The 18,042-nt window shown below is 39.3% G+C and overlaps 1 protein-coding gene across 5 annotated transcripts in view; it reads left to right on the top strand.

Annotated features, from left to right (window-relative positions):
- The window catches only part of fasn (fatty acid synthase), a 78,409-nt gene that overhangs the window by 41,234 nt on the left and 19,133 nt on the right, over nucleotides 1-18,042 (top strand). For all 5 annotated transcript variants that reach the window (XM_044338721.1, XM_044338720.1, XM_044338723.1 and 2 more), the window contains 12 exons: nucleotides 328-513; nucleotides 3,298-3,477; nucleotides 3,768-3,971; nucleotides 4,392-4,708; nucleotides 4,821-5,222; nucleotides 5,466-5,630; nucleotides 5,880-5,995; nucleotides 6,953-7,107; nucleotides 8,131-8,334; nucleotides 10,104-10,254; nucleotides 15,753-15,931; nucleotides 16,868-16,987. In XM_044338721.1, the coding sequence (XP_044194656.1) occupies nucleotides 328-513; nucleotides 3,298-3,477; nucleotides 3,768-3,971; nucleotides 4,392-4,708; nucleotides 4,821-5,222; nucleotides 5,466-5,630; nucleotides 5,880-5,995; nucleotides 6,953-7,107; nucleotides 8,131-8,334; nucleotides 10,104-10,254; nucleotides 15,753-15,931; nucleotides 16,868-16,987 (2,379 nt within the window). The remainder of the gene's footprint in view (nucleotides 1-327; nucleotides 514-3,297; nucleotides 3,478-3,767; nucleotides 3,972-4,391; nucleotides 4,709-4,820; nucleotides 5,223-5,465; nucleotides 5,631-5,879; nucleotides 5,996-6,952; nucleotides 7,108-8,130; nucleotides 8,335-10,103; nucleotides 10,255-15,752; nucleotides 15,932-16,867; nucleotides 16,988-18,042) is intronic.

Genomic DNA, 18,042 nt, shown 5'->3' with positions numbered 1-18,042 from the left:
GAGGTGTTTAACTCCAGGTCCTTGAGCTTTGTGATGAGCCTGGAGGGAACTATGGTCATAAACACTGAACTATAGTCAATGAAGAGTAATTTCACATATTCACACTTTTCAACTAAGGCAGTTTGAGGGCCAGTTCAGAGCCAGTGCCTAATCTCAAACCAGTTCTTCACATTTCAACAGCCAGAGAACCAGCCCACGGCCGGGAAAACTGCTTCCAGAGTGACACCAACTCTTTGCCAAAAATTGCTCCTTTGTAGCTCCACTCTTACATGTGACAATGCAATCCTTCTAAAAATCTCTTCCCTGTGTTCCTTGCATCATTTTTAGGTAAGATCAGCATTCTGGAGGATGCAGCTCTCGATTCATTTCATAGTCAGATATGTCAGCAAGCTGCCAACAACGATGGTGACCCCAAAATGAAACTTACAGCACATGATGTCTACAAGGAGCTGCGACTGCGTGGCTATGATTATGGGAAGACCTTCCAAGGTATCCTGGAGTCTAACAATGCAGGTAAAAGTAATGTGTGTTTGTTTGTGTGTGTGTGTGTGTGTGTGTGTGTGTGTGTGTGTTGTGTGTGTGTGTGTACACTGTTACAACATCTGTCATTGTTTTTTTTAAATCATTTTATTATAATCTAAACATAATGGACTGGGGGTGTAATGCAAACCTGCTATATCTGTATCATCTTGTCACACAAATATCTGTATCTCTTGCCTTTACTTGTATTCTTGTAAAACATCATTAGTCACAGTCCAAGTACTATTCCAATTTAAAGTCCACATAGGTTCAAGTTCAAATTTATTTGTCACTCAACCACACATGAATTCACACATATAGTTGAATGCAGTCCAGCTCCCATGATGCCCGTCATCATCCTGTGGAGAGCAGTCTCATCTTGGCCACCCCTTTAGTAATTTACAGCTGGCTAAGATGTCTCTGTGGAGTTTTGATATATAATTACTTTTGGAAGATACATTTTGGTGAAAAACTTTTGGTAAAAAACAGAATATTTGTTGCCGCCACATTAGTTTGTCTGAAGGTAAAGTTTGGAATAGAAGAATTTACAGATATTATGCGCCAGTGATTGAGACAAAGTAATTCAAAAGACATCACTTTTTAAATTTTCATCTTTTTATTGAACAGTACTGCCTCTGTAGAATTTAGGGTCCTTATATATAAAGATATCAACACATTTGATTAAAAATCATCTATGTTAGATTTAGTAAAAAACCAAAGACAATGGGACTTAATGACTCCAGACAGGTCTGTGGTCTGTGGGGTCAGTGGCCCTCCACCTCATTCTCCAGCAACTGACTCTTCAGGAAACTATGCCAGGATCCTGTTTGTGGACTTCAGCTCCGCCTTCAACACAATCACCCCAGTTCCCTTGCAGGACAAACTCTGTCAGGTGAATGTACCTGACACCTCCTGCATGTGGATCACAGACTTCCTTTCTGACAGGAAGCAGCATATGAAGCTGAGACCAGGAGGCAGAGTTGCAGTGCTACACGCTACTCTGTGATTCCATTAGAACAGGCATTCTGAACCAGTGGGCCATGGCCCACAGGTGGACTTCAGAGTGCCATCTAGAGCGCTGTGGAGGCAGAGGTACTGCCAAATGGTTAAGATAATTTTTTTTGCTGGACCGCTACAGTGGCACCAGCCCTATAACCGCAGTTGTCTGTGAGTGAGTGAGTGAGTGAGTGAGTGAGTGAGTGAGTGAGTGAGTGAGTGAGTGAGTGAGTGAGTGAGTGAGTGAGTGAGTGAGTGACTGACTGACTGAGTGAGTGAGTGAGTGAGTGAGTGAGTGAATGAATGAATGATGAAGGTTTGCCATTGGTCAGCCCTCCGTGTTGGAGTTTCCTCATTGGTCTTTGCTCTTTCAAAATGAATTGGCACAAGATGATGGAAGCGGAGTGACAAAATTGGTGTGCATGCCATGGGGGCAAAACCAAAATCTGAAGCACCTTATTGATCAGTACAAGTGGGTGTGGCCTATCACATATTTACTCATAACTCAAGATGACTGAGCAATCCTGATTAGTTTTGAGTTTTGTTCAAATCCGATGAAGGGGGGAGGAACTCAAAGAAGGAACTTTGAGTGCACAATTATTGAAATGCTGCAGGCTTTCTGATGATGAAACAAGTGTGTAATTGGTCTCTTTCCCTCTATAAACAGAACTAAAGTAGCTGAAATGAGTTTGCTCACCTTTGTGAAGCCTGAAACCCACTTGTTGCTCCTCTCGACTTTAATTTTGGCTGATTTGACCTGCTTCTTTCTGCTGAGCGCAAAAAGGCTTGAACCTGTGAATTGCCGCTTGCGGCTATATTCATTATTATTATTATTAGTCGTCTTCTTCTTCTTCTTCCGGTTCCCCTCAAGGCTTCGTCCTTTTTCCTCTTCTATTCTCCCTGTACACAAACAGCTGCACCTCCAGTCATCAGTCTGTCAAGCTCCTGAAGTTTGAGGATGACACCACCCTCACTGGGCTCATCTCTGGTGGGGGATGAGAACGCCTACAGGTGGGAGATTGACCATCTGTTGACTTGGTGCGCACAAAACAACTTGGAGCTCAGTGCTCTAAAGACAGTGGATATGGTTGTGGATTTAAGAGGGAGCATAGCCCCACTCGCCCCATCACCCTGTGTGACTCCCCTGTCAACACTGTGGAGTCCTTCCACTTCCTGAGAACCATCATCACCCAGGACCTTAAGTGGGAGCAGAACATCAGCTCCCTCACCAGGAAGGCACAGCAGAGGATGTACTTCCCGCAACAGCTGAAGAAGTTCAACTTACCAAAGTCAATGATGGTGACTTTCACCTCCATCATTGAGTCCATCCTTACATCCTCCATCACCATCTGGTATGCTGCTGCAACTGCCCAGGACAGGGGCAGACTGCAGCGTATCATCTGCTGTGCTGAGATGTGATCGGCTGCAACCCACCATCCCTCCAGGACCTGCACATCTCCAGGACCCTGAGCAGGAAAGATCCCTTCCACCCTGGACATAAACTTTTCAGTCACTCCCCTCTGGCAAGAGTATTGAACTTCAATCCCAGTAAAACTTTGTATTTTTAGCCTATTGCCCATTTGTTTACATCTTGGCACAGTAGTTTCATGAAAAGTCGGCTGCTTTGGTTACTAGCAGTTCCTGTCTGCCCTGTACTATCACCTGGATCACTTTGATAATGAAGGAAAAATCTTAATCTGATGAGTATGAAAAAAAAGGTCTGAAGTTTAAGGAACACCTTTTTAGCATGGTTTCAATCATCATGTGATTTGTTGTTTCCAGGTGGCAGTGGGAAGCTGCAGTGGACAGGAAACTGGGTGACCTTTCTTGATACCATGCTGCAGATGATCGTGGTTGGGCTGTCGGGTCGTAGTCTGCGTTTGCCAACCAGGATCCGCTCTGTATGTGTTGATCCCACTGTCCATATGGAGAAGGTCTGCCAGTACACTGATGGAAAGCAAGGTTTGTGTTGTCCTTTATTCCGTTCAAATTTGATTTTCTATAATGTGTTTCTGCACATGAATCTACACAGACATGTGCTTTCCTGTATATTTGTGTGTGTGTTCATTAAAGCAAGCGTAATGAGAAAAGGACCAAGGAATACAGTACATACATAGAATACACAAAACAGGCATCCAGTTTGCTTCCACAGAATTTTGCATAGGGATCCTTCCTCCCGTGCAGACTTGGAAACCATGAATCAGGCTGAAGTCTTCAATTCCACATCAAACTTTTCTTTCTCATTCCTGTAGCGGTGGATGTCCATGTAAACCGTTGCCTTGACAAAATTGCTGCTGGTGGAGTACAGATCTGCGGTCTGCATGCTACTGTGGCACCCCGTCGGCAGCAGCAGCAGAGCCCCCCAACCCTGGAGGAGTTTGTGTTTGTTCCATATGTGGAGACAGAGTGCCTGATAGGCAGTGGGAAACTTACAGAGCAGCTAAGGCTCTGCAAAGGTACAACAGCTAAATCCTCTGTATTTTACAAAGTAATAACCAGCCCAAGGCATTTGTGCGATTTGTATGAAAAAGATGCCAAAGCAGCCATAAGTGTTATCTTTCAGTTTTAGTATTAGGTATTTATATTGGGATCTTTAAATAGCCTGGGCTCTCAGAGCTATAGTGTTTGCGGAAAAATCTAAATTACAGACAATAATATTGAAAAGAAATGAATCATTTCCCTTTTTTACTGTATTGATGTCCACAAAAGAACATGATTTGTAGCCTTATAGAGTCACTTTCTTGTTGCAATGTTTGATGCTTTTCTGTCTGAGTTGTTATGTAAGGCAAGTCATTATAAAGCAAGCTCTATTTTGTGGATAAAGCATGTGTTTAAAATCTTGAAGATAACAAAATGTGAACCCCAACCCCATCTAGGTTTAATCCACAGACTCCAGAAAAAGTTGGCCCCTCACGGTGTCAAGCTTTCCATCCCTGGGGTGCATGGGTTGTCAGATGACCCCCTTCCTAGTCCTGAGCCCTCTGAGCCCAGCCTGGTGCGGCTGCTGGCCCTGCTCTGTGGCTTGGAGCTGAATGGGAACCTGTGCTCTGAGCTGGAGCAGACTGTGGAGAAGGAGAGAGCATGCTTGCTGCATGACAGCCTGCTGCAGGGCCTGCTAGATGATGCAGCCCTCAGACACTGCCTTGACACCGCCATGGAAAACAGTATGCCTGGCAAGATCAAAGTCCTAGAAGTAAGGCTGTAAATGAATTCCAAAAATGGAGCAAATCCAAATGCAGAATGGTTAAGTTATCTTTATTCTCATAATATATACAGTATCCGATCTTCTCCTCTCTGACTTCCAGGCTCTTTCAAATGATGGCCAGCTTTTCTCTCGCGTGGTAGAACTCCTCAACATCCAGCCCATGCTGTATGTGGACTACATTGCCACAGCAACCAACCTGGATCTTCTGACCCCCCACCAGGCCTCCCTGGAGGAGCTGGCAGTCACTTCAGCTCAGTGGGATCCTCTGATGGGCCCGGCTCCTGGAGGTGTGATTGGAGGGGCAGACCTAGTGGTGTGTAACCACACCTGGGGCCCTTTAAGGACGGACGCTGGACTGATGGTGGCAAATCTGGCTTCCGGAGCAAGACAAGGGGGATTTATTCTCCTCCACACCCTGCTGAAGGGAGAGACTCTGGGAGAAACGGTTGCCTTCCTCTCCAGCACCTCTCAGAGCAGCAGTAAGCGAGGTCTGCTCACACAGGTCAGTAGAGGCAGTGTTAAAATTACTTATTGCTTATTGATATTATTCACCCTCGTAAACACTCTGATTCCTTTTTTAAAATTCTGGAAGCTGAAAGAAATATTTCATTTTCTTTAGCTAAGTAGTAAAGTTAACTGTAAAATGAGTAAACTGATCAGTAATATGCTGGGGGTTGCTAACATTACATTGATTGTGTGAGTGGGAGGTGATGTTTTGCTGATATTAGCTCCCTCTTCTTGCCAGGCTGAGTGGGAGAAGGTATTCTCTGATGCCTCTCTCAGCCTTGTGGCTGTCAGGAAGTCTTTTTATGGCTCGGCTCTCTTTCTATGTCGCTGTCAGTCGCTGAGCAAACAGCCCATTTTCCTTCCTGTGGACAGCACTGACTACAAGTGGGTGGAGACACTGAAGGTGGGTTCCATATCCTTCTGTATGTCTGGATTTTGAAGTGTCCAGCAATGTCCTGAAGTACCATGTTTCAAATCAGAATGACGAGTAAAAGGGATTAGATAATTAAGTTTACATTATAATCTATACATTGATGCCATCAAAGTATGTCAGTATACAGTTTCCTTGTGACTACAGTCATGATTTAATAATCATAATCATAAATGTGGCATTAGTCGTAATTGTATATTACTGTGTGGATCTGTGCTGCAGGTGATGCTTGCTGAGTCATCAGACTGTCCAGTGTGGTTGACTGCCTCTCAGGCCCACTGTGGCATTGTGGGAATGGTCAACTGTCTACGACAGGAGCCAGGTGGCAGCCGAATACGGTAGGACCACCACACATACTCCTATAAGAGTACTGTCACAGTACTTGAATTACACAAAATATTCTGTAAGTGTAACATGTAGAATTTTTTTTCACAAATCTACATAACCAAGTCATAGAACAGTCACCACTGTGCCACAATGTATCTAAATATGCTTAAAAATTGAAATGTGAACTTATTTATGTTTATTGATCATACTGCATATATTCTTTATCTTTTTTTTAAACTTTGGAATTTTCTTTAGGGATGCACAATATCCAGTGGCTGATATATTATTGGCCGTGAGTAAAAAAAAAAAAAAATAAATAATTGTAAGGGCTTTAGGTAAACAGTCATCAGTCCAACAGTATGTAAAGTTACTCTAATGTTTTTGTAACCTATACAAGTTTGTCAATAAGGAAATAAGGTCTGCCATTAATTAGTCCACATATTAAACAGATAAACTAAGGTTGTCACTAACAAGTTTTAAATAAATAAATTTAATCTTTATTGTAGGGATAGGGAAGGCTTGAAACATTGGTGTTGTATTAGAAAAATAAACTTGTCAGTCTCAATTTAATAATAATATAATGTATGTAATATCATCTTTTATTGCATCTGTATCAGCCACAATATACAGATAATTATTGGTAATTGTTATCAGCCCTGAAATTTCATATTGGTGCATCTCTAATTTTTTTTCAACTTTGCCTGTCCTAATGAGCATAATGAGCAGATTGGTCAGTTAGTAGCTCTGTAGTCACATGCTCAGCTTTACAGGTTTGAGCAGTAAATACAATTGTATACTTGAGTATTATGGCATGACAGACATCACATAATTCTTACCACCATTCATTTAGTGAGTTTCTTGTATGTAGGTTTTGTCTCACTGCAGATGTTTATTCATGTAATGTGTCATGTTGTATTGTGTTTCGTTCCTTATGTTCTTTTTTCCGGTTTGTCTTTCCTTGTCACTAGCTGTGCGTTTGTGTCCAATCTAAATGAGTCCTCAGCAGCACCAAGCCTCGAGCCGGCCCATAAGTCCATGCAGTTGGTGCTGGAGGGGGATCTTGTAATGAATGTGTTCAGAGATGGACACTGGGGCGTCTTCAGACACCAGCTCATCACTCTTGGTACCAAAATATCAAACACTTATTCCAGTCAGACTGATATGGTTGTGATAATGTTGTCCACCGCAACCACTATATTTGAGGTAGTTTGATTACAGATCTTATGTAGAACAGTACAACAATGGTTACCTATTAGAAACCTTTTACCTGCATTGCTTCTGAAGCAACATTTTACTGTGTGTTTACTGTGAAGAACATTTTTTGGGAGTTGTTTTTTGCGGCGCAAGACATGAGAAAGGCTGAAAATAATTCTTTCAAGGGGATGCAGCATGGTTCATCTGTCAAACCATAATAAACAACTGATCAGGATTTTTTTTTATCCTTGCCTACCCTTTTATTGTGTTTGGAGTAAAAATAGCGTTTGGTTGTCACTAGTCAATTAATGAGGAGAAGGAAGAGTGTTAGTAGCAGGCTAGCAGCTTTTTTTGGAATTCATGACTTCATATTAACATTGTTAGGTTATCACATTAATTTATCATTGTTCCCTTAATGCTTTTCTCAATTATGAGGCTACATGGCCCATAATTGTTTCAGCAGTACTGGTCAGCTTTGGCTGCTGTTAGTTAGCTACACATATAGCATTGTGTAACCTAATGCAGTGCAAAAAAAAGAGTTACAGTTGTCAGGACATGGTCAACCTAAATGAGCTGTTTGGGTTTAAAGCTTTTTTTTATTCATGCATATACTTTGTATTTTGCCTGTTAGAAGTTGTGCTATATGTTCCCTTAAATACATGTTAAAATAACACTGTTATGTTATGTTATGTTATATTATGTTATATATACTTATGTAACATTTTGTAATTCAAGAACAACCAATTGCTTTTCCACTCAGGATTTTGTGAAGATTTTAGAAAGTGTTGGTAACCATGTTACTTAAACCATAATCAACCTAGAGAAAACTCTTTAATTTGACAAAGGAAGTGTATCCAGATTATTTAATGCTTATAAATTTTCTTTTGAGAATGTATGATGTGCTAGTGGTTCACACTTCCATTGAAGCCATTGTCTGTTTTATGGTTGTCAGATCTAAATGAAGAGTTGACAGAACAGGCCTACGTCAATGTGCTGACTCGAGGTGACCTGTCTTCTCTGCGCTGGATAGCCTCCCCACTCCGCCACTTTGTGGCTAGCAACCCCAATGTGCAGCTGTGTCGCGTCTATTACAGCTCGCTCAACTTCAGAGATATAATGCTGGCCACTGGCAAGCTCCCACCAGACGCTATTCCAGGTAGAGACTGTGTAGAAGACACACAACAATAAATCTTACACTTTCTTGATTTGTATGTAATGCAGTGGGATACTATTGGTATAGTTGACTATGCAAAACAAAAAGAAACTAGAAAGCTGAAATAAATTGCAAAGCATTGCTGAAAACACTAAAGACTTGTTCAGGATCCCCATCTGTACAAATAGAATTACCATGGCATATTACATTTAAGAGATTTGGCAGTTAATAAGTTGTATGGTGGTGTTTTATTTATGACCACCAGGTAGGGCTATTGGTGCCATGATTCAGTATGTCATGCAGATTCTCATGGAAAACTTATGTACCAAGTTTCATTCCATTAAAGAGAACATAATTGCAGAAATATCATGTCATAAAATTACTTCTAAATAAAGATTTGGATAACAATGGCGTGAATGCTTTCAGCATTCAAACTAATAACAGCAGTCAAATTGTACACCAGAGATTTGGCAGTCAATAAGTAGTATGGTGGTGCTTTATATATGACCAAAAGGTGGATCTATTGGTGCCATGATTCAGTATGTCGTGCAGATTCTCATGGAAAACCTGTTTCATTTCATTAAAGTCAACAGAATTGCAGAAATATGATATTATAAAGTTACTTTAGCGCCCCCTTTGGATAGAATTTTATGAAATGTTACACACTTCTGTAATATCACTTTGTGTACAACATTAAGAGCATTAGGCCACGCCTTCAAAACTTTGCTAACCGATAACAGACAAACCATAAATAATATATGAAAACAAATGGATAAGTTGTATTTGGGGTCCTGTAATTATGTTGTGTACCAAGTTTGGTGAAGATTGGATGAAATATGTGCTAACAGAAGCAAAACGTGTTTATCAAAAAAATCAAATTGGTGGAAAAATTTTGGCGCATACGAGCATGGCCTATATCAGTATAATCAGCATTATCCAAGGAACATCCTGTCCAAATATTTTTTTGATAGGACTTACCATTCATGAGTTATTAGCAAAAACGCTAAACATGTAATAACTGACCACATGGTGGCGCTATTGGTACCATGTTTTAATATGTTAAGCATTTCCACATAAGACATCTGTGCCTCAAACATGAACAGTTTAGCACTTTTGGTTTTTGAGATATTAGCTTTCAAACATTCCTCCCATAGACTTTCCATTATAAATTTTAATATTTAAAAAAATTATATAAAATCTGGGATATGCTAGAATGCTGAAAAGTAATAGTATAAATGTCCTTAAAGAGCTGAACATTTTGATATTTGGATGGTTTCTGTCATTACAAGTATGGATGAGTTGAAAGCTTGCAAAAAATGTACGGAAGAATAAGAAGAACTAGAAATGCATTTCCTGCGGAAATGCTGAATGCTGGAATTAATGGCAAACATTGCTGAAAATACTTAAGACTCGTTCAGGATCCCCATCTGTAAGAATAGAATTTAATTACCATGGCATGTTACATTTAAGAGATTTGGCAGTTAATAAGTTGTATGGTGGTGTTTTATTTATGACCACCAGGTAGGGCTATTGGTGCCATGATTCAGTATGTCATGCAGATTCTCATGGAAAACTTATGTACCAAGTTTCATTCCATTAAAGAGAACAGAATTACAGAAATATCATGTCATAAAGTTACTTCTAAATAAAGATTTGGATAACAATGGCGTGAATGCTTTCAGCATTCAAACTAATAACAGCAGTCAAATTGTACACCAAATGCCCACAGACAATTTGAAAACTAACTTCTCTTTTTCATTGTACATTATTAGGTGACCTAGCTCTACAGCAGTGCATGTTGGGTATGGAGTTTTCTGGTCGTGACCCCATCGGACAGCGTGTGATGGGGCTGCTGCCCGCTAAAGGCTTGGCAACATGTGTGGATGCTGACAAACGGTTCCTCTGGGATGTTCCCTCTAGCTGGTCAGTGTCTTATTTTTAAATATGGTGTGTGTGTGTGTGTGTGTGTGTGTGTGTGTGTGTGTGTGTGTGTGTGTGTGTGTGTGTGTGTGTGTGTGTGTGTGTGTGTGTATGTGCATGCATGTTTTAATTCAGTGGTTTTAGGAAACTGTGTGTACAGTTAGTATAGCTGCACTAGAGACCACAGACAACAAAAATCTGATTTGGAATTGCTGTTGAGTGACTGTCTACAGTAACTGCCCTGTAGAGACCATCATGCTGTCTGAAGAGAAGGTAGATAAGGCATATGAAAGAAAAGAGCTGGCAGCCAAGGTATAAAGTGCTGAGTGATTCTTCCTGGAAATGTGTGATTTCAAGACTCAACATTAAACAGCAGAACAGAAGGGCTCCACTGCACTGCTCTCTTCTTATAGGGAGGTCAAAGGTCACTTGCAAAATAACCATTATGAAAGTTCAAATTAAAGCCATGTCAGAATGATTATTCAAATAATTTACCTCAGCAAATGTAGCAAGACCATGCTATAGAAATACTCCATTATAAGTATATAAGTATTAGCAACAAAATGTACTTAAAGTATCAAAAGTAGAAGTTAACTGTACAAGTAAACTGGTTGTGGGCACTGCCAATGTTTTATTATTATACTATGGAATCATTGCTATTGATGTATTAATATAGTGGTACATTAATGCTGTAGTTGGTTTAGGTGGAGCTTTTAACTGCTTCATATACTGTTGTGTAGTTTAATGAATAGCAGTGCATCATTTTTAAGGTTCCAACAGTGTAAACCTATTGTTTTTGTAAGATTTATTATCATTATTGATATAATTCATCAGACTTCATGTAAAAGTGATTCCACAACCTAGATTATTCAAGGTGCAAAGGTAATATATGCAAGATATGTAGTAAGGGTGTGTCCCACAACAAGGTGGCACTATAATAAATGCAAACACATTTTGGTTTATAACTCGCAAACATTACATTTTCAGATACTATATAACTATGTATTCGGTACATTGAGCTGCATCACACTGTACAAGCCAAGCCAATTTCCAGCTGGAATTTTTTTCACAAATTTGGGAATTATGCCAAATCTACTTTGTCAATTTGGGTCAGTTTTTGTCAACTGTGATACTTCTAATTGGTGTCAAAAGATTGTTTGGAAGTTTAGCAGTTTTTTTTTTTTTTTTTTTACATTTTTTAATGTTGCATTTTGTTTGCCAGCTGCAGGGCATGTCATTTTATTTGTATAGTGTCATTTTAGGAAATACAGTATATCTCACCAAATGTTTCTGACACTACTGGGTACACTAACCCTTGATGTGATCCAGATATACAGTACCTTGCCAAGTTTGGTGCAAATTCACACATTGTAATGCAATTTTTGGATTTAGATAGACAGACAGACAGATAACAGATTTTTCTCAGAATTACTAATGTCACAAACTATTGAATATGTAATATTTTTGAACAATTGATTAAACCTAAATGTATTCTGCCACTGACACCAAATTGCATATGGACATGCAGCATGTCTGCCATTATTGTCATGTGAACTAGGGTGACAATTCGATGGTGTTAAATATTTTGACTATAGAAGCAAATATGATGCTGATGCTTTGATGTCACGGGCTCACTCTGCCATTAAGTTATCTGATACTGCCATCTGGTGGTCTCATGATGGTATAATGCACCATTTACCCCTTCCCCACCTATAGAAGTCAGCATGATTTGAAATTCATCCAAAACACCCGAAAGCTTCTCTTTTTATAGATTTTTAAGTGTCATGGTAGCATATTAGGGAATGCATGATATTATCGGCACGTCATCATTATCGGCCGATAAAAGCTCCAAAATTAGATATCAGCATCAGCCATTTCTGCCGATTATGAGAGGCCAATTTGTTGCCTTCTCCTCGGCCACCTAACTAGGCTTCCCTCCGCAGACTGTTTCACCGTCCATCAATTGAGCTGCTATGTTCAGAGGCGCAGATAGGAAAGACCTCGGCTGACAAGATGTACCACTCTGTTTGAGGGGAAAAATAAAAATCTTCTTTTTGGTTTACAATGGCAGTGGGCAACCAGTTTATTAGGTGCATTACCGCCAACTTCTGCTCCAGAGTGTGGACCAGAGATTAAATCCAACACATTAATCCTGTCTGTCTAATAAACTTAAAGAAAACTCTACTGCTCCACCCACTTGGTAAGTTCATTAAAGTTTTAAGGCTGAGCTCCTGAACCCCAGTCTTCCTAAGTTCTTCCTTTATATGTTGTCTTTCTTGATCATACTTAGTACAATCTATGGTTGTATGCATAATAGTCTCCACAGCCATCTGGAAACAAATAAGTACATATATCGGTATTGGCATTGGCAATCGGCCACAATAAGTTGGAAATATCGGCATATCAGATATCGGCAAAAAAATCCAATATCGTGCATCCCTAAAGCACATCATTACAAAGAATAGAACTGTTAAGAGGAATGAAAACAGGGATCATTTGTTTCTGTCTTTGGAAAGTTTGTTTTTCCTCAGTGGCTGTTGACACCTCTCTCTTCTTCTTTATGTGTAGCTCTGTTGATACTGATCACCTGCCTAAACCTCTTTGTCCAGAAGGTCATCTGTATATAATTTGTCATAAACACAGTGTAAACAAACATACTTGCGGGGCAGCTCTTGGTATGCACATCCAGTATCCTGATATACAGATTTAAATTTAGTGCATATGTATTCATCAGTGGAGCTACCACAAATATTTGAATATTTAATATTGTTGAATAATTGATTGTAATTATATATATTTTCTCCCAAAAAACAAATGTCATGTCCTCTAGTATTGTATTAATTCTAGTAAAAGTCTGATGCTGAGGTCTCAGGGTCTTACCCTATAGTTACCTGATGCTGCCATCCAGTAATTTATGTAATTTTTTACTGTCTCCAGAGGGCAGCATGTGTCCATGGAATTCTTCCAAAACAGAAGAAGTGTTTGTCTATCTTTGTCCTCCCTCAATGGCAGTCAACACCTCTCTTCTCTTTTTTCTCTCCCTTTTTTTTCTGTTTATGCCCACCCCTCACAAGCACCCTTTATTCTATTTGGATGGAAATTACTATAGTCACAGATGTATAGTCAAGTGGATTAGAAAACTGATGGCAGTCAGAAGAACATGGATTCAATTCATCAAAGTACACGTATAAAGTAGGACCAATTTGTAGCTTCAATGGTTATATTTTTTTAATATTCTAAACACAAATTAGAGCATGAAGGCAAGAGCAAACTTGCTCTTTTCAGCATAAAGTTATAATATCAGATGATTCATGTAAACCAATCAGTAATAATAATATGACGTTTAATCACAAAGATCAATGCTATGTTTCAAGATTATGTTTATTTTCCCTCAAAGGCTGTCAACAACGCTCACATAGTGTCTGTATCTATTGCCCTGCCGATACCTTCTCCCACCCTTCTTCTCCTTTTCAGGCTAATTAATTAATAAATGAATCTGCCTCCCAGTAGGGAAATATGGGTTCAAATCCTAGGTTAGGCATGGTGAACTATAGGGGTCAAACATTATTTTTTCCACAGTAAGGCATGTAAGGCCAAGAGGCTAATTAGTGAATAATAATGTGACCTGTCATCACAATTTGTCCAACAGGAAGTCAGCCATTTTGAATTTACTTTGCAATTTTTGCACACTTTTTGCCATTTCCAGGTGTTGTATTTTAACAAACTCCTCCTAGAGATTTAAACCCACCAACTTAAAATTTGGTGGTTGTCATCTGAACCCCTTTACAATGAAAAGTTATCAAAATCTTGAGTTTTCATTATTCGCTGATGCTGTGGCGACATGGCAAACTTCGATGTTTTTTTCCCATGAAGCGGGAATTGTTGGAACTTGAATGTACATTGCCTGAGCACCGAACGGTGCGAAGGCCCTCTTGTAATTGAATGAATTATTGTCAGGGCCCGAGCACCTAGCAGTGTGAAGGCCCTATTGTATCTGAGGGAATTATTATTGTTATTATTATCTTTCTTTTTATTATTATTTTTTTCTTCCAAGAGAAACACATTTTTGAGGGGCTAAACGTGCTCAAAAATGTATCAAACTTTGCATATTCGTCAAAAGTGGTGAAAAATTTAATATTTTATGGGGCATGGGCATTGCAAAATGGCTTGATAGCGCCCCCTAGAAAATTTCAAATTAAAAGCTCCCACCTTTAAATTTCACGTAGATTAACGAAATTTGGTAGGCACATGTATCATGTCCAGATGCACAAAAAAGCCTCTTGAAGCCATACCCCAAGTCGAGCAGGAAGTCGGCCATTTTGAATTTAATGTGCAATTTTGGCGCAGTTTTTGCCATTTCCAGGGGATGTATTTTAATAAACTCCTCTTAGAGCTTGAACCCCACCGACTTCAAATTTGTTCACTGTCATCTAAAGACCTGTGTGACGAAAAGTTATCAGAATCTTGAGCAGGTCTGGACTGCACTCTTTAATTTACAGAGACATATTTAACATAATTGGAGAAGGAGGTTGCTCTTCAACCATGGGTTTCTCAGTGGAGTGCTAAACCTAAGATCCAGTGAGCATGTTCCAAAAATATGAAAAGGTAGCACATCTCAAATTTCTTAGTCAACGAGGACAAAATACTAACATTTCACTTATTTATTTTGACTCATATCACAATAGAAAAACACTTTCGTGTTTCGGCACAGAGCCGAAGGTCCGTATAATTTGAGATGTACTACCTTGTCATATTTTTGAAACATATTTAACTTATTTGTGACTTGATAGACACTTTTGTTTAACAATATTTCATCATTATTTTGACAAAAACATGAATTTAAGTGGTATTACGTTTTTCTAATTTAGTAGTACAGCAACTGTTTAAACCCTATTCATTGATGGCCTTCTCTTCCTGTTTGCTCCGCAATGGTGCACCTTTGGTTCTGAGTTGGTCCGGGCTCCAAGCCCCTGCAGATGGGGTTTATAAACTGTAATTACAATACTCAAGTAAAGTACAAGTACCTCAAGATTGTATCTAAGTACAGTACTTGAGTAAATGTAATTAGTTACCTTCAACCACAAAGCTAACGGCAGCAAACATCATTTTACATCACAATTAGATTTATTAGTGAAACAAACCTGAAATTATTATGCTAATGTGTGGAATACATTAAAAACTTCTACTTTAAGAGAAAAATCACTTTCCTGGTATTGCTGGTTACTGAACATATATTATTACTTATGACAAGCTGAATCAGAAGAGATTTTAAAATATATTTAGAAAAAACAACTAACATTAGATCCACTAAGTAGATTTCTGTGCGAACTTTTAGCCAATTCTTGTGGGCTTTATCAGTGGATGGAGTTGGCTCAGTTCTCATAGAGAAATTCATTTTCAAACTATTACTCTAAAGTCAAGAAAAATGTCTAGAAATATGTTTTTTCTTTGAAAAAAAGGGAATACTTGAACCTTATGTGCCTGCGTGTATGTGTGTGCAGGACACTGGAGCAGGCAGCCTCAGTACCAGTGGTCTACGCCACAGCCTACTACTCTCTGGTGGTGCGCGGCAGGCTCCGCTGTGGAGAGAGTATTCTTATCCACTCAGGGTCAGGTGGGGTTGGCCAGGCTGCCATTGCCATAGCCCTCAGCAAGAAATGCAAAGTCTTCACTACAGTTGGTTAGTATTTAACGCTCACATATACACTGTCATATTGATGAAATGTATTTCTTATTCACTGTGGTGTTTTTTTTCTCGTAAATATGAGTCATTTCTTGTAGTAAAAAGAGATGTCAGAGATAGAATTTCATAATTACGGAGAGAGTGAGATATTAAGGCATAACTACAAATCACCCACCCACTCCTCTTTGGTAACCAATCGCTGGAAAACAGTAAAAATAATCAAAGAACAAATGTGACCATTGTATTTGGTGCTCTAAATGGGGTATGTGCCAAGTTTGGTGAAGATTGGATAGAATATGGATGATCGGGGGTGAAAATCATTGTACAAAAAATTCAAAATGATGGAAAATGTAGTAAGGCGCAAGTGGGTGGTCCCAATAGGAAAAGCAGTTTTGTATTGATCCAAGGAAGTTTTCCTCTAGGCCTCAGGGTTCATGACTTATTAGCCAAAAAACAAAATTTGCACATAATCATCTTTATAGGCTTAGGGTATCCTCATAGGGACCAAGTATACTAAGTTTGATGGCTGTAAGTTACACAGCTCCATACATAAGGTCAAAGTGGCCAAAGGTGTCTGCATTTCCTATTGATGTGGATACAAAAAAAGTCACTTAACGACTATTTGCAATTTATTTTTTGAAAACTACACATCAGAATGCTACCAAAAGTCATAGCACACTTATCAGCCGGGCATACCAGGACATGCTGGATCAGTGTATATATTGCTCCAAAACTGCGGGAGGAGTAGTGTTCCGAAGTTATGGCGGAAGAATAAAAATAAGAGGAAGAAGAAAAGTAGAAAATAGTAGGTATGCAGGATTATAGGAGTGCTGGACCTTTGGTGCAAGCACACCTAATTATGAGATAGTATCTCATAAAAACTATGAAAACATCAGTATTTTTTACCCTAACCTGTTTGTGTGTTATCACTAGGCTCAGCAGAGAAGCGGACCTACCTGCAGGAGAGGTTCCCTCAGCTCTCAGCTGAGTCCTTCGCTAACTCCAGAGACACTTCTTTTGAACAGCACATCCTGCTCCACACACAGGGCAAAGGTCAGACACCTACCTCTGCACTAACAGTTGTTTGTTATACTGGGTTTCACACAATTTCAGCATATTCTCTCTTCACTGGAGTTAATACAGCACAATGCACTGCACTCAGTGTAGTGTGGTATTATTTTTAGTCAGTCAAAATTTCTTTAGAAATTAAAAAATTAAGGTGCTCCCAAAATAAACACATATTAGAAAGTAGTGAAATAATATTGCTGCATTTTGAATTTGAGTAAGCTTTGATAATTAAATGGCTAGTTTAGTTTAAGTATGGCTTAAAGGAAAATTCTGGTTTATTTGAGCTTGATTTATTTCCCATAAATATGGCCATTGTGGCTCTATATGTCATGCTCACTTTGCTCTCTCCATCTTTGTTATAGAGATTCTGGTGATTCACAGAAATACACAAATTCACACAAAACGACAATCAACGGGGTAAACTGATGAGCCTCCTATATCTTTCTAAATGAAAATGATTTTTACATGAACCACTTCAAAAATTTGTTTCTTAGCCTGAACAAAAGTAAACACAGAAACTAGCTGCTTGTAGCAGCCATTATGGCTAACTGCATAAGGAACCACATCCAGGGCAGCTTGCCGGCTAACTGAACCACCCACATATTCATCCAGGTACGCTGTTTTGTTTACATATATGAGGCTGGCTGTGGTTCGAATGTAAGGAAACTGAAAAATTAAGTGCAGAGATGGATTATCCCGACAATCGTGAGTCACTTTGATTGGCCAACTATATTTATTTAAGTGTACACAAAGAGGAGCTAAAACAACTGAAAGAAGGAAAACGGTAGTTCATGAAAACTGCACAGTGTGGATCTTGTCATTTTATCGTTGCAACTTGGAAACTTGTAGGAATGAACCATTTTATTTATCTACTAAGTTACTACTTCACTAGCAGGAACAGACTCTAAGCTATCCACAGCCTCAGAGGTAAACAAACCGACTTGCAAGCTGCCTTAAATGTAGTTCCATATGCAGTTAGTCATAATGCTACAGGCAGCTAGTTTCTGTTTGTTTTTGAGTCTGAATGAAAGTAAACACTT

The sequence above is a fragment of the Thunnus albacares genome, chromosome 20 (genome assembly GCF_914725855.1).
Source record: "Thunnus albacares chromosome 20, fThuAlb1.1, whole genome shotgun sequence".
In the NCBI taxonomy this organism is placed as follows: domain Eukaryota; kingdom Metazoa; phylum Chordata; class Actinopteri; order Scombriformes; family Scombridae; genus Thunnus; species Thunnus albacares.
This window is presented reverse-complemented; position numbering and strand designations above follow the sequence as displayed.